Genomic DNA, 26,254 nt, shown 5'->3' on the forward strand with positions numbered 1-26,254 from the left:
TAATACTATAAGGTAATCTAACAGTGATAAATGCCTCTGGGATCCTTTAGAGTTAGGATACTATATGAAGAGTGACTTTCTGGGAGCCTTGGATTAGCCCAGGGATTGACAAACTATTTATGGTTTATGGGCTAACTCTGGCCTACTACCCGTTCTAGTAAGTAAAGTTTTATTGGGATACAACCAATGCTAATCATGTTTACATATTATTTTTGGTTGAGTTTGCAGTACAATGGCAAAATCGAGTGGTTGCTCCAGAGATCAGATAGCCTGCAGAGTTTAAAAAATAATCTATCTGGTCAACCCCTGGTTTAGACTATTTGGGTTAAGGTAGACGGTGAGGCAGGTAAGCTGGGCCACCAGGATTCATATAGGGATAAGATCAAATATTAGAATTCAGCTGATCAAGTAGAAGGAAAGGTGTAAGATAGGGCATGAGTAAAAGAGTAGTCCATTTCAGAGGTGGCCACATGTTTAAGGTTTCTGGGCACTTTCTTTTCTTGCTGCAGAGCTATGTCTTGGCCCGTAGGTGCTTCGGCCTGTGTGAACCCTACCCTTTCAGACTCCCACCTTTAGGGACCTTTATCTTGGCCTATTTACTCTTCTTTTAGTATTCTTGACTTTTATCTGAAAATATAGTCAAGACTTACTGTGTTTTTCACGCACACATCAATTTCTCTCTTATGAAGGAGGGATGCCATAATCTCTTTTTTATAGATAAGGAAACTGGAGCTCATTTAAGTGAAATAACTTGCTCCGGAGGATTGGTTGGCTCATAAATGCAGTGCCACAGTTTGAATTGAGGACTCAAAACACAACATTAAACCCCCTACACCATGCCCACCTTCAGTGCCAGAGATGGCTCTCACCAGCTCATGAGAGCCAATTGTTGAATTTTTAGCAATTCTGTGAGCTAGTTGATAAATTCAGCTGTTATTAAAAACTAAATTCTGTACATTTATTATCAAATACATTGTATCTGGAAGAAAGATAATATACCTCAGAACTCTTTACTATTTTACTCTATGCTCTCAAGGTGGTTGTTGTCTACAGAGTCTATGGTGAAAGTGCTAACTATGTGCAGCTCTGCCAGGCTTAGTCGGTGATGTCACTTTGCTTGCTTGAAACTGGCCCTGGTGGGAATATTTACACCATGGACATGCACAGACACTACAGATGAGGGCTTTACTTTTCTCTCTCGCCAGCTAGCTGGTTCCACATTTATTGGCATGTCAATGTTTACTTTGCAGTCTGATTTTGATCTCTATCTAGTATTCCAGAGGATAGTCACATTTGTTTCTACCTGGCTTCCTGTCTTGACCTTTGAATTCTATAACTTAATAGTTAATGCCACAGTAGCAACCTAGGGAGAGAACCTGAGCTCTTTTTTATTGTTATTTTTATTTGTTTGTTTTTCTGACAGTGGGTAGGAAATCCTAGTGTAATTCCCTTGTTGAGAAAACATGTTCCACCCGGTTAAGGAGGAAGTTCAACCATTTCATAGTTTGCTTTTAAATGCAGAGACAGGTTTGAGGATAGTTTGGACTCCCTAAAAAATGCTAGAGTTGCATCATCTTTGTAAATTTAGGGTGAACTCCTATTCAGAATTCTGGGTAAGGTTTTTTTACTTAAGTAGTTTCCTGGCTACATGAGGATTGCTATATGTATTAATGGGTTATTACTTGCAAGAAAATAAATTTTTACAGCTAGGTATGGTTAACACAAATGAGCTTGTGCATAATTTGGTAACAGTTCAGAGGAATAGGCGGTGTAGTAAACTGCCTCAGAAAGATCTTTCTAAACATCATTGGCGTAGTCTCCAATTTATAGACTACCTTGTTCCAAATGCTCCTATGCTGATAATTCACAATTCATGATACATGCTTCACATTTTACAATTTTACCTGCAGGGTTACCTGCAGGGGTTAGCTACCACTTACAACATTGTTCTCTTATTACAGTGTTCCCAGAGCTCCAACTCCTGATCTCAGTTCTTCTTAATGAATCTCCTCTTATAAAAGAGCACAGAAATAAAAGCGGAGCCCCGTTTTTGTGGCAGCAACAGGTATTGGAGAACATGGACATCTCCCTGCTAGGGAAATGGGGGCTGTTCTGGACACTATGCAGTGAGGGAGCCGCCAGCCAGATATTTGAAGAGAACAGAGAAGTGAGAAGCCCCTGTTGTTGCCAAAATAAAATTGCTGGCTATCTGAACTTTAGATAATTAGGAGTTTGCTGAATTATTATTCCTAAACTCTAATTCTGTATGTTGCATTAATTAAGGTAGACCATATCTCATGTCACTGCTGTTCAAAGTGTGGCTAGAAGGAGCTCCTGGGTGGCTCAGTGGGTTAAAGCCTCTGCCTTTGGCTCAGGTCATGATTCCAGAGTCCTGGGATTGAGCCCCGCATCGGGCTCTCTGCTCAGTAGGGAGCCTGCTTCCTCTTCTCTCTTTGCCTGCTTCTCTGCCTACCTGTGATCTCTGTCAAATAAATAAATAAAATCTTTTAAACAAACAAACAAACAAACAAAAAACAAAATGTGGCCAGAAGACTGACATCTGCCTGTAGACTTTTTTGTGAATCTGAAATTGAGAGTAAGTGTTTAGAAAACTTTTAGCAATTGACAGAGTACTTTACAAAGATTAAATCTACTACTAATAGATGAGGGGTGTTATATTTTTATTTCATTTTTCTAGTAATTCCTTTTATTGTTATGAACATTTTACAAAAGTATTAGTTTAGATAGATTAGAAATTTTAAAAACTGCTCCTTTTGAGAAGCTTGGCTGCCATGGGAAGAGCTGGGCTACAGCTCATATAGACTTGCTGTGTGACCTCTGGCAAGTGAGGTAATCTCTAGGTTTACATTTAATAAATTGAGACTTTCTAGCAGGCCTGACACTTAGTCTTGCAAAGCTAAGTAAGGGATGCAAAAATGCCAACTTTTCTTTTTTTTCTTTATGAACAAGAAGATGGGAAATTCAGTCTCAGTTATTATTGCCCACCCTGCCTCCCCTGGCTCCTGTCTCCCTGGAGCTCAAAAAAATGAGGGTGCAGTACTGTCTACAGCCTCTTTGCCTAAGCCCACAGCAGAGGCTTGGTGGGTGAGCAAGTCCTTGCTGAGGTTGGGGCTCCTGATGCCTAGCCCTCCTTGTGCCTGCATCTCCATCACTTGATGGCTTGCTCCCCTGGAGTGGTCCAGCCTGGCTCTCTTTACCCCCTGAATTACCACTAGAGAAAATCTTTCCCCAGAGATACTTTCGTATCTTCCATGAGCTCAGGCTTTGGGAAGACTAAGGCTAGAAAAGAGTATTTTCAGATTACTTTTGATATGGCCCCAGTACAAATTTCTAAGGCAAGGAAACACAAAATGGCCTGGAGAAATTAGGGGGGAAGAGGCATATGGGAGGGAAAGCTGAAGAAAAAACACAAGTTAATATCAATACTTTCGTAATTGTAAAATGGGGCCAATAAACCCTTCTTGATAGGGTTGCCTGAGGATTGAGTAAGCTAATGCACTGAGAATTCATACCCAGGTGCCCAGAATACACTAAGTCCATAGTACTATGATTTCCAGATCAGGAGGTCCCTGGCTCTCAATTGTTTTTGCCTATTGGCTCTTATGTTCTGCACACACAATGTGTGTTTGGATGATTTCATCCAGCTGTGGTTTTTCTTCTTATCCTTTGATGACACAGGCTCTAAGCCAAGGGTACTTCATCCGCCGTCTGTGGAACCCAGACTCCACTTCCATGGATGGGCTTTAGAGGGTCTCTGATAGTCTGGAAGTTTTATGTTTTATTTTTGTGTTACTATTTATTCTGACATTTTTAACAAACAAGTATTTTTTTCTTAGCAAAAATCTCATCAGTTATACTCATCTGTCCTTGGCAGATTCAGTTTTAGTAGCTGTGGGGCAAGGACTAGGATTCCACATTTCTAACAAACTCCCTGGTGATATCCAGTGCTGTGGGGTCCAATGATCTCACTTAAACTAGCAAGGCCTAAGTGACCTTTGACTTTAAGGATGTGCCTTTCATTGCCTATTAACTTCACCAAACTTGCCATTTTCTTTTTTTTCTCAACATATCTGGTCATCAGAAGCAGCCGCCCTATTCAGGAATGCTTATAATTATAAATATTTCCACCCCACAGCTATTCAATCTGCCAGTCTTGACGTCTACATGCACTTCATTCCAGTTAGCCATGGATGAAAGCTTACATAATTACATAACAGGGTTATGCCCATCCTGTTTGCTCCCACCCATGGAGCCCCTATTTCTTACACATAGGTGGGCAATCTAACCTCCAAATTCTGTGTTGAAGGCCTGTTTTTTTAGAACTATTTCCAGTATCAGTGATTTTTGCAATAAAGCAGAGCCTGAGGCAAGGATTAAAATGCTGGTTTATTTGGCAAAGTCAGAGAAGGGAGGATGAGGAAAAAGTAAGGGAGTGAAGGAAATGTCCAATATAATATAAAGTACTTCATCCTGTGCTGGTGACCACTTGTCTCAAAGAGCCATGAAGAGACCCAGCAGGTACATCTACCCAGCATACAGTACTTTCCTGGAGGTTGGTAAAATAAAAGTAATAATTCAGAGTCTTCCTAAGGAGAGGCAGGAGGGAAATTCTCTGCCAGCTTTTTCCCTTCTCCCATTTTCCATTGGTCAGGATGTCAGATCCCATACCTTATTCTTTCTTCCAAACCAGGAGGGCAGAAACTCTAGGCATATGGTTGTTCAGCCTGACTACATGGAGACATCCCAAAAAAGGGGGATGGGATTCCCAGGGCAAGTGACTGGTCAGCCCTGCAGTGGGATTTGAGAGATTTTTTTAAAAATTTCACTGTACTAAGGACAAGGAAAAAAATTTTTGTGCCAGGAAGAAAGAAGAAATAACATAAGTTGTTCATAGTCTGTAATGACTGACTTGTCCTTTCATGTCTGTGTGATTAAAGAACTAGGAAGTGCTTTTAAGTCTTTATCCTCTGTCTTGCATCATTATTGAGTCAGCTGGAATAAAAAAGGTGGACACTACTTAATCAGTGGAGACCTGCCTCTCTACAAATGTGGCAGACACCACTAACTGATCACTACAGTCTTCCCATTTGTTGGCTGGGTATACTGAGGTTTCCTTGTGTGTGAAGATAGCTTCCTCCCTCCCTCTACCTCAGGGATGCCTTAACCTGATTTGTGAGTGTGCAATGAGGAACCAAGCCATTCTTAGTCCTTTTTTTTTTCTTGAGTTCAGATTCTGTTCTGCAAGGAGCACACTCCTTCTTTCTGTTCTTCCCTATCATTGGTATCATTGGTTCTCCCTCACCACACATGCCCTACTTTTTATCTCAATTGGGTGAGGGGTCAAGAGGAGAAGGGTGCTATCTCTTGGACTTCTCCAAGGTCCCAGCACCTCAGAGCCTGCACTGGCCTCACAGTACTCTAAGCGGTGCTCCTTGCCATCACACTCAGTGGATTGCCAGGTGGAATAAAACCTGCTGACACCTGGGGCGCCTGGGTGGCTCAGTGGGTTAAAGCCTCTGCCTTCAGCTCGGGTCATGATCCCAGGGTCCTGGGATTGAGCCCCACATCGGGCTCTCTGCTCTGCAGGAAGCCTGCTTCCCCCCCCCTCTCTCTCTCTCTGCCTGCCTCTCTGCCTACTTGTGATCTCTGTCTGTCAAATAAATAAAAAAAATCTTTAAAAAAAAAAAAAAACAAAAAACCTGCTGACACCTGAGACCTGCAGCCACAGTACCTCTTTGACTAATGCTGCAACTGAGGAGCCATAAAGTAAGTGGTCAGGTGACATGTGCTTTGGGAGTTGTCAGTCTTGGCTGTGAGTTGGGCCTTATTCCTGCCTCCTTAGGAGCTGTGTGATCCTGGCAAGTTACTACATCTCATGAGATCTATCTTCTTATCTGTAAGAGGAGAATAATATTATCTATTTCATGATAATATGGACAGGGTTTCTAGCATTTAGAAAGTACTCAGTAATAATCATTGTTACCATGATATACAGGCTTTGGAAAGAAATTAAAAATAAGCCTGGTCCTGCTTCTGGATGAGACCCTCGCCGTTTTCAGATACAGCCAGGCAAATACCATTGCGCTGTTGGAGAATTCTAACATATCCTGTTGGGGAACCTCTGAGGCTACCTCTAATTCTTATTTGATGAATGTGGAAATGCTTTTCTCTCAAGTTTCCCTTGGCACCAATTTCTTTTTTCAGCGTTGATGCAGAGGAATGAGTGGTAAGGTGTCTTCTCCTCCAGACGTGGGATCTTCCCACTTCCCTCTCATTTGAATCATGTGGTTTACAAATCAGTGCTTCGATACCCTGTCTTTCCTTATAAACCCCCTCATGCATAAGCAAAACTTGAGCACAGAGGCTTTGGACTCCATGTGTGAGAAGCCTCAGACAAGGAAAAAAAAAAATCACACTACATTAACAAGAAGAATGGCTTTGGGAACAAAAAAAATTTGTATAGTATACAGCATGTCCGTACATTTTCCAGAAAATGATAGCAAATGAGTCAAATCAAGTTACAGATACAGTCAAAAAATTCTTATACGAGTTTCCCCTACAAGATTTTGGTGAATAATATCAAATGACTTATACCCAGTATTTTAAAAGTGCAGTGGTTCTGGATCATCCTCAAGTCACTGTGGATTTGACTTGGAATTGAAAGCTTCCGCAATGCAGCATATGGCTTTGCTGTTGAATTATGAGGTGTTTGTGTCTGTACTGTGAGGTGCAGGGGTAGAATCAAAGTCCAGAGAAATACCACCACAGTCACCATCTCAGGACACCAGCAACCTTCTTTGCTCAAGAAAGGTTTCATAGCTGTGGGCGATGTGCTTTGGTTTTTATAGCTTCTGATGCTCTGGTATTAGAGAGAATTCCTGCTGAGGTGCCCTTATATTACAGATATCACATATGTACTTTCTGAATTCAAAAAGAATAAATTTAAAGACAACACCACTGCTGTTGTTGCTAAGTGATCTAAGTGTTGCAAAGATGTCTTTGGGGGCAATTACTCATTCCCAGTATTTTTCACCAAAGAGAGACATTTGAAATTATTCTTTTTGGTCTGCTCCTGAAGATTGTTTTCACATCGTTTGTTATCTTTATGGTTGGTATGTTCTTAAGCATGTGGTTGCCGTGTGGAGAGGCAGATTTTCCTACACACTGCTTAAAATACTGTATATATTTTTTCCAACTAGGTGGCTGTACTACCATCCCAGAATCAGACTTAGAGGAAAGATCAATAGAACAAGATTCCACTGAACTGTTTACCAACCACAAACACCTCATTGCAGAGACGCCCATGCCTGGTAAGAAAATGGGTGGCTTTCATCAATGATATGTCAGGGGCAGTGGCACCTCTGGTCAGTTCTTGTCATACCAGAGAACATTTTGCAAAGCTGCTTATTTTCCAACTTCTCCATCCTTCCCCTCAACATTGGTGCAGCTGAATTTGATCATTTGTATATTCCTTTCAATATTGAAACCTCTTTCTCTTTCTCTCTCACTCTCTCTCTCTCTCTCTCTCTCGCTTTCTTTTTTCTAGACGTTTCACCCCTCCAAGGAGTCTCGGAATAGTTCAAGTAGAGTCTGGATGAGGGGAAGATGGCCTTCCCAAGGTTGATCCTGTGTGAGGACCTCATGCCAAGCACAGATGTAGGGCTGGTCCAGGTGCTTCATCCATCTCACCTGCTTGGAGATGATACTATGTAGACATGGGGATTGGGACTTTTTTTATTTTGCTAGGAGAACTTGTAATACCATGGGCAGGTCAGTTGAAACTTGTCTTACCAGGAAAAGCTATTGCTGCTTTTTGGTGATCTGTATGCTTATAGCCATCGGGTATGGTGAGAGGACATCTTTTGGGGACATACTTTATAATGCAGAGACCTAGCTCCAAAGTAATTTGATACCCCCCTTTTTTCCTCACAGAATTCTTATATAGTAAATGTATCAAATTTAATAAAGCATCTCATTGTCCAACAATATCTTGGATTTAATTTATAATTAGAGGGTTTTATAGTTGGTTTTGCTACGTATTTTCTTCAAAGGAAAAAAACTGAAAGGAATTGAAAATTTTGCTACTCCATGGTAAGACTTGAATATAATTGTTTTATAAATAAACCACAATATTCGTATGATCTATTTACTCTATTAACCTAAAAATGGAAGAAGGTAAGTTTTTAGTATTGTAGGAAAATGTTAAAATATTTTTAGGGAAGATAGCATATTAACATCCTCTTAGATTACCCCATGGTGACACCTTTTAAAAATTCAGATTTTAAAAGGATTCACACATTAGAATTAAAATGTAAGGTTTTTCTATTCAAGAAATAAAAGAGATTTTGCCAATTTCAAGTTAAAATTACAATTTCCAGACTGATTTAAATAAATTAAAAATAAGTCTGTGCCAGTTTTAGAATGCCTGTCAGTCAGCATAAAGGGGGATCTGTTTCATGGTTTTTCTATATGTGAAATGTCAAAGAACTGCAGAGGATGTATTATTTATTATTTCTAGCATTCTTTTTTAGGAGATGCAGCAGAAGATGTAATATTTTTTAATTGTCAAGCATGGAAGTGGACATTGGACCAGAATCAACCATTAGGTTAATTTCACCCAGCATGTGGGGACCAGTAAAAGATGTCATGGCTCCGCAAATGACTGTAGTTTCAGAAATGCAATGCTTCTGATCATCTTTAACAACTTCATTCAAGAAAGGTTATAAGACAAGTATATTACTTCTTAAAAAGGTGTTTCTGTGTTATGCCTCTCTCTCTCTTCCTTTTTTTTTTAATTTTTGGGTGTTGGTTCCTGTGGTTGTTTTTTGTGCTGTGCATATGTCCATGTACTAATCTCTGTTTTCCTTTGTCTTTGTCTTTTTTTCTTTTTTTGAGTCACGCTCTCTTTGTATGTGTCCTTCTATCTTTCTTTAACTCTTTTTCTCTCTTATGTTTCTGTGTTCATCTGCCTTGATCAGTTTTTCTCTTCCTTCACTGATGATGAAGATGAAGACAATGCTTGGTGCCTCCTGTTGGGCTCTGCTTTAGGATGATTAACTTTCCCCAAAGATTCTTTAGCAGTCTTGTAATTAGCCTTGCCCATTCCCACAGCAGTCATTCAGACATGGCCAGACATGTTCCCATCCCATGTGAGCACAAGTTGGGCTCTTGTTAGGTGTGCTATGCCCACTTAAATCTATATGTACAGAAGCAAGAGAGGCAAGTCAGTTATAGAGTCTATGCCGCAATCGCCCCCATTCTCTAAGCTTTTTGGTTCCCCAGCTCGCAAGGAACTAGCCAGGTCAAGTATACCTGGAACCACAGGAGTTCCCTCAAGTTGAAGAACATCAGATATGTTATGAATGGCTTTGTTGTAATTACATTACATAAAAAAAATTATTCTCTGGATTAAGAGTAGTTAAGCAACAAGACCTCTTTTTTTTTTTTTAATAGTTGCCTCTGACTAGTCAGTAGTCTGTTACAGTATACATGATTCCCTATCACATAAAAATGTAGGTGAAGATGGGCAGAAAAATCAAAATAAAATGTATGTGAGGAGTGTTTAAACTCCTTTAGAAGCATTATATAAATACAGGATTGACAGTGGTCATCTGCCATGGCTCCAATGTCCTTCTTATGAGCCAACAGGTATTATCCATGGCCTCCTGTTCAGAGATTAAGGGTGTGTCCAAAATGGTCAGAGAGCTGATGAGGGACAGGCTGATGGGAGGCACCCAAACTGGGGGTTTTCAGCCTGGGTTGTACCTTACAATCTCTAATTTTCTTCTCTTTGCTGATCTGTATTTTCAGAGTATTCTTTAATGAATATGTATTGTTCTCATAATAAGAGAACAGATCCCATCCTTGTGTATATCATTTAGGATATCAGTGCTAGTTATATAAAAAATAATTGGTAATATACTCTTGTTACTTAGCATTTGGCATATCAATAGCATGAGTTTTAGAGAAACTTCTTTGATGTTGTGCTCCAATAATTCTCAAAGGTTCAGAGTAGATGTATTATCATCAGAATAACAGGATTATTATGATTTATAGCAGTAACAGGACCCTAAGATTATATTGAAAATTATAGTTTTTCTTTATGTCCTTAACATATTCTGATGCAAAAAGCAAAATATCAATTAAATATGAAAATATTACAGAGGTTTCTGAAAGAGCAATACAAAAGGACACAAGGCTCATTACGCACTTTAGATTATGTCAGATGCTGTCCTTTTTATAGACTTTTTATTTATGCAATGTTGAATTAGCTGGTGTTATTTTCTGTTTTTATGGCCGAATTATGGAAGCTGTGTGACATCCCATGTGTTAAGGGTTTTGCTGAGTTGGACTTTAAAAGGTGTAACTTACAGTGTAGCACAATTGCCAAGACCTAATCAGAGTAAGATGCCTGTTAGAGTGATCACATCCCCCAGTGTTTCATCTATGCGCCAGAGAGAGGGTCTCTGTTCGGGCTGCTGTGGGAAAAATGTTGCAAAGCCCTCGTTCTCAGGTTGCTGTTGTTTTATTTTAATTATATTCAACCCAGACCCAAATCCTTCCTCCAAAGCTCATTCTGAATAAATTTATCTCTTCATCTGGATACTAAGAGCTGCATTTGAGGCCCTTTTAGAACACTAGGGAAGATTTTGTGGGTCATGCCTTTTAGTCCCATTTTCTGGCTCCTTATTTCTCTTTTTATTTTGCTCCTTTTTTCACTATCTTCTCTCTTGTCGAACGACAGGTTCTTCTAAGCATCTTAAATCATTTCTGTAACAGGTGGGTGTGAATAAATCAATATCGGCACATCTCAAGATTTTTCTAGTTACTGTTGCTGGTAGTCAAGTTTCCCTCTTGAAAAGTCCTGAACTCCCTGCCTCTTGTAAAACACAGTATCCCTCACTTACTCTATTTCAGAAGTTGAATTTTTCTTTCCAGTTGGGGTAGATTTGCAAACTTCTTGGACACAACTTTTCTTGGATTATTTATGCTGTTTAGTAAATTCTTGCTATATTAGTGTAGTGAATCAATCTCTTGATCAATCTCATAGAATAATGGAGAAATCTGTGATCTTACTTTCCTAATTTGTTTTTGCAGATTATGCTAAGAAGATGCTAAAAAGACTCTTCTACTATATTTACTTAAATTTGACTTTAAAGAGAGGTATGATTCTTATAAATTCAATACTCTATGACCTTTTATTTTCCATGAACACTTAGGTGACAGTGATTTGAACATAGGATTCAGATTTTTTGAGTATCTGAAATGTGTACATTTTGGAGCACCTTTAAAGAAAAAGAAAAATTCTAATACAACATTAGATCCTAAGGTATGTTTATTTAGAATAAAAAAGAATAAGAACAAATTACACATTTGTAAAAAGTTCACAATTGACAAAAAGATCTATCACAAAATCCACAAAAATAATATATTTATATTATTAACTGATTCATATAGCTTTTTAATACTTCTACAGATTTTTGGCCGCATATTCTTTGTTTACATCTTCAATTATCAACAGTTTTATAATTTCATTTTCTGTAGAGTGAATTAAAAGATAACTTAATTTTCCTCTGGCATTGTTGACCAAACATCTAAAAAGTTACTGATAGTTTATAAAAGTTTTTTCTGTTCTATAAATTATTAGAGTGTATAAGTTTTCAGGATTATTAATATATTTAGGAAAACCTTCATCAAGCTTCTTTCATATGCACAATATAAGATTTCAGGGCATTTCAAGTTTTCTTATTCAGCAACAAATTTTAAATAGCCATTGACTTGATAACTCTCCTTAACCAATTTGTCATCATTGTCCTCACTGAAGTGGTCCTCATCTTCATCAGCAGCAGAATTATATGTCAGAGCAGCCACATATTAAATATTTCTCCATTGTCTTCATATGATTCACTCTTCTTCATTAGGTGGTTGTTAAGCAATTCAGGAGTCTGTTTATTCTATTTAAAATTTATCATCTCATCTTAATGCATTAATCATGGCATTATTTGAAAATGTTTTTGTTACAGTTTTCTTGCTTAGAGCAGAATAATTTGTATTGATTTTTATATAGGAGCTGTGTGACAAAGGATGTTATTGGACAAGGGGTCTGTAATTCTACACTCTGAATTACCAAATATACCTCACAGGCAAGAACATCCACTTTCACTTGGTGTCCCTGAAACAGGAATCTACTTACACTTTAGATGTCTGGTGTTCAGAATGTCAGATTCCATATGTTTTAAACCATGGTTTATCTCCACCAGACTTACCCTTCTGGTGCCATTTCTCATCTAGTGCTGCAGCCTTTTGCTCTGCACCTTTCCTCTCATGACAGTAAGGAGGAACAATGGGCAGTAGAATCCATCCCTGCAGCAGAACAGCTAGCAATAATTTAACCGTATTCAAAGTTGACTGTAAGCCACATAATTACATCTCATTAGCCCAAGTTGAATGTCTCCCCAACTCAATTCCCCTTAGTCAGATTCCCAAGACCACAGCTGCTCCAATGCCCGATACTAGGGGAAGAAATATGGAAGAGACAGAGGTCTTTACCAATTATAATTAAAATAGCGTTTGCAGATTTTATAAAAGCGTATGACCATGTATATTTCCTAGATAAGGAAAGTGCCCGGAAGTTTAAGCCTCATTAGTGTCACGGTAAATCTACCTCTGTTATAGCGTTAGGGTCAGAATAGAAAGTATGCTTTGAAGAGTTCATTTGCTTTTTTTCTCCCATAAAATATAACTGCAAAAATTGTCTGAGACAAGACTATGTGCTTGGGAGTGAGGAGGGCAGATTTTGTAAGGAAGTATTGAAACTGTTAAGTACATTCTAAGTCTCTTCCAATGTGCCTAGCTTTGGGCTCAACTCTAAGTACACTTCCACTTTTCATTTTTGGTAATTAGTTTTTCCCTTAGAGGTATCAACAAGCCATATGGACTAGCAGAGCTATTCTCTAGTGTATGGCCTTGATTCTGTAGCAAGATGTTGCAACGTGCATATTCAGGGACAGTTCTGCTAACCCTTATCAGCAGCTACCCCAAGAGAAGCCACCGAATGGATTAAATCAGTCCTCCATCTCAGCTGGCTGAAGGATATATGTTAGATAAAAAGTACAAAGTAGGCTATCAACTTTGAGAGGACCACAGCTGCTTTATTGGCTCTAGGATCATCAAATTGGTGAGAGTGAGGGTTAAAGTGCTATTAATTTAGCTAAACTCTGTTTAACTGGCCACAGTAATCAATGTTTTTTTTCCACCTGGTACCAGTTTCAGAGAGGGAAGCTCATGGTATCACTTGAAAACTCCCATTTCTATGTGCCAGGCATTCCTTTAAAACATGAAGATCATCTGAATATGGGGAACAGTTGAAACTGAATGCTTTTATGTAAACAAAAGATGTAGAAACTATCTTCTCACATAAGACAGAGTACTAATTAAGCCCAGACTCTAGTCACTTAACCATTTAGTGAAGTTTAGGTTTGTATTATTCACTCAGTCTTTTCATGTTATCTTCCTGCATTTAGGTGAGAAGTTACTTTTTTGAGGATGAAAATTAAGAAATCTTTTTTAGGTCTCTAGTCATAAGTAAGGAAACTGAAGCTTTTATTTTACTAAGTCTTTTGGGATAAAATTAAGGATTTATTCATTCCTTGGGGAAAATGATGGTGTGTAATCCTCATCTTTCACACTCAGCAGCTCACAAAAATGAAAAAAAAAAAAAAAGCAATTAACAAGTAATTCTGTGAAAAAACATTAAACATTCCCCAGACTTTAATCACACATAGGATGGGTAGAGAATGAGAGTTGGGATTTATTTTCAACTTTTCTCAAAGTGTCAATAACAAATCATAAAACACACACACACACACACACACACACACTTCACTCTACTTCTGAAACCAATGCCATCTGGATCTGGTCCTTTCTTTCCATCCCAGTAACAGTGATGTACTTTTCTCCAGGCTGGCTTCCAATTTCATCACCTCCTCTGATGCTTGCCTGCCTTTGTTCTTCATTTAAGTCCCTACCGTCATTTGCATGTATATAATTGATCCCCACAATGGCATTAATTCATATAATCTCTCTTGTAATCTTCGATTGTGCAGTCTGTGGTGCTGGATCTCCTAGACATACACATGCAAAAAAAAAAAAAAAAAAAGGAAGCTAAACAAAGACCTGACAAACATGACAAAAAGTAACTCAAAATGGCTCATCAATCTAAATGTAAAGCACAAAACCATTAAACTCCTAGACGATAACGTAGGAGAAAATCTAAGTTATCTTAGGTATGGTGATGGCTTTTAGGTATAAAACCAAAGATATGAACTATGAAAGAGCAAATTGATGAGCTGGATTTTGGAATTAAAAACTTATGCTCCATGAAAGACATTGTCAAGAGAATGATGAGACAAGCCACAGACCTGTCTTCACAGATAAAAAACGGTTACCCAAAATATATGAAGAACTCTTAAAACTCAGCAAGAAGGGGGAAAAAAAAAAACATCCTGATTTTAAAAATGGACAAAAAACCTCAACAGACATGTAACCAAAGAAGATACACAAATGGCAGATAAGTGTATGAAAATATGCTCAACAACATATGTCACTAGGGAATTGGAAATTAAAACAACAAGATACAAATACACTTCTGTCGGAGTGACCAAAACCACAGTACTAACAACACCAAGTGCTGGTGAGAATGTGGGGCAACAGGAACAGTCATTCATTGTGAGAATGCATTGTGGTACAGCTGCTTTGGAAGACAATTTGGAAGTTTCTTACAAAAGCTAAACATAATTAACATACAGTTCAGTAATTGTGCTCCTTCATATTTACCCAAATGAGTTGAAAATTCATGTCTACACAAAAAAACCTGCATATAAATGTTTATAGCAGCTTTATTCATAATTGTCCCCAAATGGAAGCAACCAAGATGTCTTTCAGTAAGTTAATGGATAAATATACTGTGGTACATCTAGACAATGGAATAACATTCAGTGCTAAAAAGAAATGAGCTATCAAGCCATGAAAAGACTGTAGAGATCCTATGTGGCAAAGGCTGTGGGTGTCTATGGTGGTGATAAAGGCTGCTGGGGTCCTCCTATTCTCCACTTCTCCCATGAGGGGAACTTGTGAGCTAGAGGGTCCCTCTTGGCACCAGTTTGTGCTGCCCTCAGAGATGGGGCAATGCAGATAAATGTTTCCTACAATTTTCTATGCAGCCATCCCCAGTAATTGTGCTGCACTGGGTTGCTGCAGCTTCTTACTTATACCCTGGAGCTTTCTTAGAACTATTTTCGTTCATGAGTAGTTGCTAAAATGTTTCTATGAGGGGATGAGGGTTGGGACTCTTGGCCATCACTCTCAAGAAACCACTCCTTTAATTTCTTACAGGAGATCCCAGTCAGTAGTAGAAAAAGAACATGATTTAAAGATATGTGGATTGGAAAGGAAAGTACAAAATTGTCATTATTTGTACATATTATGATTGTCTATATAGAAAGCTCCCCATCTAAATTGCAGATGAATTACAGATAAACTATTTTTATATTAAGAGCGAGTTTGTTGGGCACCAAACCAATATGTAAAAGTGAATTTTATGTCTCTTCAGTAACAACTGGAAGTTAGAAAATGAAATTTTAACAATAAGGATAGTACTTAAATTGTCAATAAAAATATAAAATGCCTAGGGAAAAGTCTCACAAAAATATGTAAACCTTTTATTTAGAAATTCATAGAACTTAGGAGCACCTGGGTGGCTCGTCAGTTGAGCATCTGGCTTTTGATTTCATTTCAGTTTAGGTCATGATCTCACAGATCATGGGGATTGCTCCTTATGCAGCAGGGAATCTGCTTGGGAGTTCTTACACTCTGCCCCTCCCCCTACTCTCACTCTCTAACTCTTTCTCTCTCAAATAGATAAGTGAATCTTTTAAAAATTCATAAAACTTAAATTAGTGGAGAAAGAGAACATGTTCTAAGAAAACTAGGAATAATAGTGATTTATAGATTTTTAATGCTATTCAAAAAAAAAAAAAAAAAAAATCCCAGCAGGACTTTTTATAGACTTTAACAATCTGATTCACCCCAAAACAGTCACTACTGAAGAACTTGCTCCACCAAATGTCAAGTCTAATTAAAGCTTAAGGCAGTGGGCAGTTAATGCTGGTATATACTAATAGGCCAATGTAACATAATAGTGTGTCCAGAAACAGATATGTCCAAACATGAAGGAGATATTGCCTAACAATGGGTGAAGAATGGGCTTTTTATAAATGGTGCTGAAGCAATTGTATAACCATATTGGGAAAAAATGAAATTACTGAAGTACTACTCACACTTTAACATACGGAAAAATCAATTTCAGTTGGATTAAAAACCTAAATGTGAAAGAAAAAACTATAAGTATGTTAGAAAAACATGTAAGAGAATATTTTTATGACCCCAGGTTAGTGAGGGATTTCTTAATTTAATAAATCATAGTCATAAAGGAAACTATTGTTGAATTGAATTGCTTTAAAATTAAAAATTTATGGGGGCACCTGGGTGGCTCAGTGGTTAAAGCCTCTGCCTTTGGCTCAGGTCATGATCTCAGGGTCCTGGGATCGAGCCCCGCATCGGGCTCTCTGCTCAGCAGTGAGCCTGCTTCCCTCTCTCTCTGCCTGCCTCTCTGCCTACCTGTGATCTCTCTCTCTCTCTGTCAAATGAATAAAAAAAAAAAAAAAAAAAAAAAAAATTTAAAATTAAAAATTTATGGTCATTAAAAGACACTATAAGGAAAATGAAAATCATTTCGCAAAATGGGAGGAAATATTTCCAATGCATATAACCAGTGAAGGATTAGTATCCAGAATGTATGAGGACCCCCTAAACAAATGAATAAGAAAGAGACATCTTAATAGAAACACAAGCAAAACCATGAAAGATGTTTTTTTGCAGAATGGAAATAACATGCTAAAAATGAAATTTTAAAAGCATAATCTCATTAAATAATCAAATAAATGCAAATTAAGCCACAATAAGATTTTGCATCTACTAGGTAGGAAAAAATGAAAAAGTCTAAAATAACAATGCTTGGAAAGGATATGGAACAGCAAACACCCACATCTGTTGGAGGTAGGAGTATCCATTGGCTCAACCCAAGAGTTTGGCATTTCTTAGCAAAGTTGCATGTCCACATAAACTATAACCAGGAATTACATTTCTAGATGTCTACCCTAGAGGAAATCTTGCAGTCATGCCTAAGAAAAACTTATAAGAATGTTCACAGAAGCATTCTTATAAGCGGAAACCCTCCAAACTATCTAAATATTCAGTAATAGTAGAATTGACCAATTATAATATATCCTTATGATGAATTAATATACAGCAATGAAAGTTAATTAAATCTACTAGGATTAACATGGATGAGTCTCAAAAACATTTTTTTAGCAACAGAAGCAAATTACAGAATGTGTACATTATAATCCTGTTTATTAAAAGTTCAAAGGCAACACACAACAACTTACTGTTTTAAGACATATACCTAGATGACAAACTGTAAGGCAGAGATTAACAAAGTTTTAGAATTGAGGTTGTCTTTTGGAGATGGAGGAAGGAGAAAATACCACTGAGGAGGAACGTCAGAAGACCTGTTTTATTTTTTGAACTGATTAGTGAACAAATCTTTTATCCATTTCCTTATTTTTAAAAAACCATATTTTTAGGTTTTATGTACTCTTTTGGTTGCATAATTTATGTCACTATAAAAAAAATCTGGCAACTAAAACCTCATGTACCTGATCTCCCTCAAGATTCTGATAAATTTCAGTCCGTGAGGGATGTGCCCCAATTTGCAAATACCTGTATAGCTTTGTCAGAGAAGGTTTGGTTAAATTTTACTTTCCTTGGTTTAAGAAAACAATGGGTATATTTGTTCTTTGAATGTAAAATTATATGTTATACTATATTGAAAATACCTTATCTAATTATGTATACCTATTCTCTATTTGGATTTTGATTTCTTCTCCCACCAACTACCTCCCTTACATCACCCTCAACGCTTGGGAATTACCATACAGTAGCCACATTTGTAGCCAAGGATTAATAGCAGAGAGAAATTTTTGCAAATATTAACTTTCTGATCTAACAATCCCATCTGTATCTCCTCATCCTGTAAACACTCTGTTTGGCAGTACCGTTGAAATCTAGTTCCCCTCTTTCATTTTCTAATTAACTTGCAATGCGTTTTCTCTAAATTCACAGTGAGCTTGGCTTATAAGTAATTTGCTTTACCAGGTGGTATTTTGCACATTCCAGATGTTAATATAGGTCTTAATACATATGACATCTACCAAATGTGTTGTAGAATATAGTTGGTAAATGATAATTATACATAGGATAACCATATGACTGATTATCTGAACATTTTGGGGAGTGAAAGAGGGCACTATTAATAAACTGGGATGTAGAGTCATCCTGATTATAGAGGAATCTAGCTCAATGAGTGCCTAGAGGAGAACCCATCTGGTTTGGTATAGGTCCCATTTCAACAATTAAAACATCATAAACAGAAACTATCCTGGCTTAGGAAATATGCCTTGCCATAATGGTGTTTCTTAATCAGCACTCTTGAAAGATGTGTTGCTAGGCTTCATTGACACCAATAATGAGATGCTTTTTTATTGAGAGAGGATTTTCTCAGCAATTCATGCAAAGTAACAAGTGCCCAACTAATGTATTAGAGAAAGATGGCTTTGTATCTTTTTTATCATTTTTAAATGGTTGATTATTATCTGAAATAGCACAAATACAGTAAGTTGGTTCCTATTCTATATGGGCTTAAAGTCTAGACAAATGGTTTAGATAAAGACAAGAAGAATAAAAATTCTTTCCAGAGATGATATGAAAAGTATTTGTACAAGTTTATAAATAATAATAAAATAATGAGAATGGGCCTTTATTGAGTTTATACTATGTACCAGACACTGAGTTCTATTCATATAGCATATAATCTTCTTAACAGCCATATTAAGATGTTATTATTTCTATTGTTCAGGTGACGAAACTGTTAAGGAATTTGCCCAAAGTTACATAAATGTTGGAATTAAGGATATAAATTCAGGTCTCTCTGACTCAAAACCTGTTTACCATCTATTATGCCTACTGATTCTGGTTTTTTTTTTCTTTTATTATTTATATTGCCAGTGTATCACTACTGATACAGAAGTCAGTCTCCCCTTTGTACATTCATAAGGTGGCTCTTCCATTTCCACTATACAACTACTATTGGAATGATCAGGTTGATTTTAGGAAACATTTTCCCATGGTTGGAATAATTTTTATATCTGTCACCAATGGCACCTAAAAATCAAATGAGAAGAGAAAGGGAAAATATTTTAAAAAATCAAATGGAACTTCTAGAGAAAAATATAATACATGAAATAGAAAATACACTGGCAATTAGACACTGCAAAAGAAACAAATTAGACATTGCAAAAGAAAAGATTAATTAACTTGAAGACAGTAATAGATACTACTCAAACCAAAGTTCAGAAATAAAAATGTCTTAAAATAAACAGATTCTCCATAATCTGTGAAAATATCAAGGACCTTTTAAAATACATATAACTTGAGTTCCTGAAGGAAGCTGGTGGTTGAAGGGTGGGAAGGGAAAAAAGCTATTTAAAGACATAATGGGAGAAATTTTTCCAAGTTTGATGAAAGCTGTAAACCCACTAATCTAAGAAGCTTAATAAATGCCAAACAAAATATAAAGAAGATCATACCAAGGCATGTCATAATCAATTTGCTGAAAACCAGTGATGAAGAGGGAATTTAAAAAGCAGCCTGTGGAAAAGATACATTTCATATAGGAAAACAAAGACAAAAGAACTGATGACTTCTCTGTGCAGACAATGCAGACTAGGAGACAATGGAATGTCATCTTTAATATGCTAGAATAACTGTCAGCTAAAAATTATATATCCAGTAAAAATGTCCCTCAAAAAAAGAATTAAGATAAAAATATTTTCCTATCAACCAACCAAGAGAGTTTGTAGTTCATTGTTAGCAGATATGCATTACAATAAATATTTTAAAAGTTCTTCAGGCTGAAGGTAAATGATTCCAGAAAGAAACTCAGATCTGTACAAAGGAATGAAGAGTGCCAGAAATAATAAACATGCAGGTAAATATAAATATATATATAAAACCTTTCCCTCAGTTTTTTTCATTGAAAAGAATAAAAAGAAAATGTAGCAAAAATAAAACATTTTGGTATTTATTATCCAGATGGAAGCTCAGATCTACACAAAGATGAAGAGTGCCAGATATAGTCAACATGCAGGTAAATATATAAAACTTGTTCTTCATTTTATTCATTTAAAATAAAATTGGATGTTTGTAGCAAAAATAACATATTTCAATATTTATTACATATGTAGAAATAAAGTATATAGTAGTACCAAGGATAGGAGAATTGGAAGTATACTGTTGTAATCTTCTTACATTACACATCAAGTGATATAATAATATTTGAAGACAGGCTGTGATGTGTTTACGTTGTATGTAGTAAACCCCAAAGCAAGCACTAAAACAAACAAACAAACAAATAGGTATAGAAGGCACTATAGGACATAAAATAGAATACTAAGAAATACTTAATCCAAAAGAGAAAGGAAAGTTATAGAATAAAAATCTAGGGAAAATAGAACACAAGTAGCAAAATGGTAGACTTCTATCCAACCATACTGATAATTACATTGACTGTGATTTTTATCAGACTGGATTAAAAAAGCAAGACCTACATAAATGCAGTTTACAAGGATCAAAATTTTAACATAAAGGGACAGTTAGGTTAAAAATAAAAGGAGGAAAAAGATACACCATGCAAACATTAGTCATATATAAGCTGGTGTGACTATATAAATATCAGAGAAAGTAGACTTCAAAACAGATTGTCAGAGATAAAAGGGTAATAACAATAAAAGGGTAATACATTAAGAAGACATAACAATCTTAAATGTGTATGCATCCAATAACAACTTCAAAACACATAAGCAAAAACTGACAGCTAAAAAAAAATAGATCTATAGTTATAATTTAGAGATTTCAATAATCTTTTTTTTTTTAAGATTTTATTTATTTGTCAGAGAGAGTGAGAGAGCACAAGCAGGGGTGCAGCAGGCACAAGGAGAAGCAGGCTTGCCTCTGAGTAAGGAGTCCCATGCAGGACTTGACCCCAGGACCCTGGAATCATGACCTGAGCCGAAGGCAGATGCTTAACCCAGGCGTCCCAAGAGTTCAATAATGTTCTCTCAAAAATTGACTGAGAGAGCAAATGGACAGAACATTAATGAGGATATTGAAGACATGGACAACCTTATCAACCTAATAAACATCTATGAAACAGCACATTTAACAATGACAGAATACATGTAATTTTTAAGTGCCCATAGAATATCCACCTAAGTTGATCATATGCTTGGCCATAAAACAAGTGTCAACAAATTTCTGAAACTCAATTCTTAGTATATTTAAAGAGAATAAAAAATGCTTACCTCAGCCAGCTGTGCAGACTAAGCTGAGCTAAAATATAAAAATCTTTTGGTTTGATTCTTGCTTGCCACATAAGTAGAAGCTCAAACAATACTATTTTGTTTCTTCCCCTCTTACAAATTTTAAGATACATAGTCATTAAACTTCATCAGAAACAAAGTACTTAAACCTCACAGGTCAAGCTATTCAAGGTTACATACCCTTACTTAATGTTAAAATTATATTCCTGTAAAACCATGTATTCAACTGAATCTCCCTTAAATAAATACAGTCTTTCTTACATTATCAGCATATTAAACATCAACAATTACACTTGCTACTGTTCTTACCTCTGAATTCCTCTAAAGCTCCTCTGTATTTTATTGCTGTGTAAATATTTAGAAGACTTAAAAAGGCTAATTTCAGATTTGGGCCTTCTCTGTTCAACAGTTTATACTTCAAGAACTTTTATACAGTTCATATTCTTATTTGTGAAACCTAGTGCAGCTCTCATATTGATACTATTTACATTTTTGGGGGTAACGTGGCACAGGTTTATAAAACTTTCCATGTAAATTTTTGATTTGATTAGCTGCTTTTAATTACATCTGAAAATCCCTTGCCAAATAATGATTAAAACAGAAAGGGTATGGTTGAGACATAAGCAAAGCAAAACAGATCTGTGTGAAAACTGCTTCAAGCACTGTGACAAAAGTAAATCCATTTAATTTGCACATATGTGGAGGGTTTAATCCAAATTAAAATAGAACAAAAGATAAATAAGGTGAGAAAACTAGATAAGGGAACTTCAGTGTGCACAAGTTCAGATGCTGTTTGTTTTTTAAAATCAGAGTGTAATTGATTCTTCTGGGAAATTTTTGGAGGAAAAAATAAAATTCATATATAATTATGGTTCAGAGCAAATTGCATTTACTGCCTGTTGAGCAAATTCAATTGGATTACTAAACCACAATGTTTCCCACCCCTGTGTCAGTTAAAGATCCAACTCTCTTCTCACTGGCTCCTTATGACCCAAATACTTAAGCACAATGGGGTCTTTTCTGTGTTGTGTTTTTCAGGCAACCACTCCCCTCCTCTTTTTCAGTGGATCCCCACAGCTTTCAGTCTCAAATTCAAATTCACAGCCTTGGTGGACCCAGGTTGCTTCACGACATTCTCTGGTTTCTCTCCTGGCATCCTCTACCCACGACACACATTCTTCACTCTGGCCACACAGCACTCACACTTCTGGAGCATATGGTTCTATGCCTTGTGGGCTCATTCATTTATTCACCCTTTCTGTCATACCATCAGAGATACCAGCAGAGTATCTATGAGCACTATGCTTAGTGGTGGGAATACAATAGGAGGACTGAAAGAAACACTGTCCCTGCCCTCAGGGGGTTACAGCCACGTGGAGAAAATGGACTTTAATTGAAGAATCTCACAGGAACCGTAAAATGACTGTTCTGATGGTTGATGCAGTCTCTTCAATACGGGGACTCCATGTGGTTGTAAAGTCAGGAATGCTTCTCTGAGTGTGGCCCTGACACAGAAGAGAGAGCAGAGTTGTCTGGGAGAAGGCAGAGCCCTGTGAGTTAGAAGGAAGGAGAGTAGGTAGATGTTGCAGGTCTACAGAGGGAGGAAAGCACAGTGAGGCTGGACTCCTCAGACGAAGGCAGACGGACCAGGCCGCTAAAGCACTGTGATACTTACCCATTAGCAATCCATTCCAGTGGCTCTGCCTTCCCTTTGGACCTTCCTCTCCTATCACTTTCCGCTTTTGGGGCTCAGCTCAAGAAAGGTTTCCCCTTCTCTGGGAAACCTTTGTTGCCTGCCCTCTCTCTCTCTGAAGGGTAAAGTGTCCTCACTCCAGAACTGTGAACTGCTGGTCTTTGCATCCTCAGCTCCTTTCACAGGCTCTGCCATGGAGGAATGGATATGTGGGAAAACTGGGCTAAGCAGGACTGGGGTTTTGTTCGCTGAGCATGTAAGAGAGGCAACTTGGTCTTATGAGTCCAATTTTCAAAGGCTCTCCCAGCAAGTGGCCCTAACTCTTCCAGCGCCAATTCAGGGTCCTCCCCCCAACCCACCCACCAAACGACCCCTCCCTTTTAATTCAAACCAAATCCCAGCTTGATGTAATTTCAGACGGTAAGGAAACGCTGGATCTGATGTGGAAGCATGTGGTTTATGCAGAAGAACTCAACCATGACTTACTCCACACTACGGGTGCCATCCTGATTCTCATCAGTTTTCCCAGGTTGGTGTTCCTGTGATGAAGATTATTAAGGCTCTTGGAGAGAGAGGCTGTACCCTCTTGGGAATGTTCCAGTGAGCAAGTGGAGAGCTGGGCTGGGGAATCACAGCCACTAATTGGGGCATAGATGGAACAAATTCCCTCTTATTGCAGAAAGGTATTGTATTTCATGTTGAGGGAAAGAAGAGATTTGCCTACAAATTAGGCTGGAAACTCTAGAGAAGAAATTGTTTGCTGGCCAAAATGGTATGCCAGGACTGTAATGAAATATGACATAAGGAGAAGGCAGTAGGTGTTCAAATAAGAAAGTGGGTTTTCTTTAGTATTTCCTTTACTATCGTTTTGGAGGGTGAGTCCCTTCTGTTGCTGTATTCTTGGCACTCACCAAATATTCCTCTTTTGAGTGATTATTAAGCCCTTTGTTTAGCAGTGGATCCCAAGAAGCAGCAGAAAAAACCCTGAGAAATGTTAGTTACTCATGCTTCTGCTGATGCCATGGAGAAGAGAGTGAAAGCTACTGCCCATTTATTTCAGAATCATAACATGGATGGAAAGGTTTTTTGAACATTGTTTTCTGTTGGTAAATGAGCAAGAAGGTTAGACAGACATGGAGCCCAGAACCTTTGGTGCCTCACTTGCCCAGCATTAATCCTCCCAGCAAGCCCTCCTTCCCACCCAGTATCTTCTCAATCCTGCCTGGCAACCCCTCCTTCTTAGAGAATCACTTCCCACTCTTGGGTGCCCTTGTGGTTTCTTCATTTGTCCTGGCTAGACTTGCTCCTTTGCCTTGGCCTCCCTTTGGATTTGCCTGTGCCTGTGTTTTCCTGTCATGGAATGACCCATTTGGAGTTAGGTGTTGGGCTTCAGAACTACTTGGGGTGCCTGGGTGGTTCAGTAGGTTAAGTGTCCGACTCTTGATTTTGGCTCAGGCCATGATCTCAGGGTTGTGAGATGGAGCCTTGGGTTGGGCTCCACACTGGCATGGAGCCTGCTTAAGATTCTCTCTCTCCTTCTGCCCCTTACCCCTTTCCCGACCGTCAGGCATGCATGCGTTCTCTCTCTCTCTCTCAAAACAAACAAAAAGCCAAAACCCCTAAAAACTACCACTGCCCATCTCCAGACTCCAGAGCACAGCACTTTCTCTCCCATCACTCCAGTTAGTCCATAACAGTAAAGGAAAATAATTACTTAGGGTCCTTTATGTGTTGGCTTTAATATATACAACTTATAAAAAGGCCACACTTCTACATTCAAGTGTTCTTTATTAAAACACACACACACAGTGTAAATGCAGACCGATGTTAATAAAAGTATTGAACTGATTTGTGGTTTCTTTGGGGGTGAATTCAAATGAGGATGATGTATAGAGGCTGTTAAGACAATATTTTCCTTTTAGCATTAAGGAAGGATTTCTTTGGTTTGTGACAAGTGATCATTGGAATCTTTCAAGTGAGTGAATGATGGGCAGTCTAACCCCTTCTAAAGCACTTATGTGACCCAATCAGGGAGTTCAAAGTTGGATGGATCAAACCAAACAAGGCCTATGAATGAAAACCTTTTGCATGGGGAAAGCCACTTGCCTGAATACTTAGTCCCTGAGGAATCGCTTGTTTGCTGCTCAGCGAAGCACTCATTGTCTTTACAGGGAGTTTGTTTCTCTTCACCTGTTACTTCTGATTTGATTGAACTGTTTTGTTTTGTTTTGTTAAGGCAAAGTACAAATATAGTCACTGGTCTTACTAGAAAACAGTTTTATTTAGTTTTTCTTTTTTTTAAGACTTATATGACTTAGGAAAAAAAACTAAAAAAAAAAAATCACTTTTCTTTCTAGAAAACTACCAGATATACTTTAGGGAGCTGTATTTTGGAAATGTTTCTCAGGAAAAGTTGTATTAATCAGCTGACAGATTTTTGAAAGCTGGGACTCATGAACAGCATGAACAATTGTTTAGCGTTGTGAAGCTGGTAAAGTTAACTTTTGTTTTTCAGCTTTGAAAATATTGGCATAGGGATTAAGAGAGGAGCTCTTTACCAGGTAAATACTGAAATGTATTTATTGCATTACTTTTATGGGTTTTACTAGTATCTTCCCAAGATCTTTGGAATACCTTCCTCATGAAGTAATAAAGGAATACTTGCAGTATTCCTTTGAATATACTTTACAAGTTTAACTGCAGTGTTGTTGTGAGGAAAAATTATTTCTTTTCCTCTAGTAAAAACGTGTTCATATAATTATCTTGGGAAATGTGATTTTGAGGTCAATAAAACAGGGACTTCTAACCTGTAGACTACTTTCTCTCTGTGTGAACTGGAGTTCATCACTTGGGCATCAGAGCCATTTTCCTACCCACCCTTCCCTACCCTCTGCCAGCACCATCTCCCAGAGTCCTCCCTGAACTTGTGAAAACGGCAGCTTCCCCTAGTGTCACAGCTCCTTTCTTTGCAGTTCAGAGTCGC

At 37.7% G+C, this 26,254-nt stretch overlaps 1 protein-coding gene across 2 annotated transcripts in view; it reads left to right on the forward strand.

The window, feature by feature from the left end:
- Positions 1 to 8,606, forward strand: part of LOC111147257 (Bardet-Biedl syndrome 9) — a 441,623-nt gene extending 433,017 nt beyond the window's left edge. Inside the window, exons 22-24 of one of the 2 annotated variants that reach the window (XR_002640607.1) lie at positions 7,221 to 7,331; positions 7,568 to 7,692; positions 8,553 to 8,606. Coding sequence is in view for 1 of the 2 variants with exons in the window: in XM_022503184.1 (XP_022358892.1) it covers positions 7,221 to 7,331; positions 7,568 to 7,599 (143 nt within the window). In the remaining variant the exon portion in view is untranslated. Of the gene's footprint in view, positions 1 to 7,220; positions 7,332 to 7,567; positions 8,008 to 8,552 lie in introns of those variants that run through there. The other variant, XM_022503184.1, reaches the window with a different exon arrangement.
- The last annotated feature ends 17,648 nt before the right edge of the window (positions 8,607 to 26,254 follow it).

This window comes from Enhydra lutris, unplaced genomic scaffold, assembly GCF_002288905.1.
Source record: "Enhydra lutris kenyoni isolate GAN:26980312 unplaced genomic scaffold, ASM228890v2 scaffoldscaffold16, whole genome shotgun sequence".
In the NCBI taxonomy this organism is placed as follows: domain Eukaryota; kingdom Metazoa; phylum Chordata; class Mammalia; order Carnivora; family Mustelidae; genus Enhydra; species Enhydra lutris.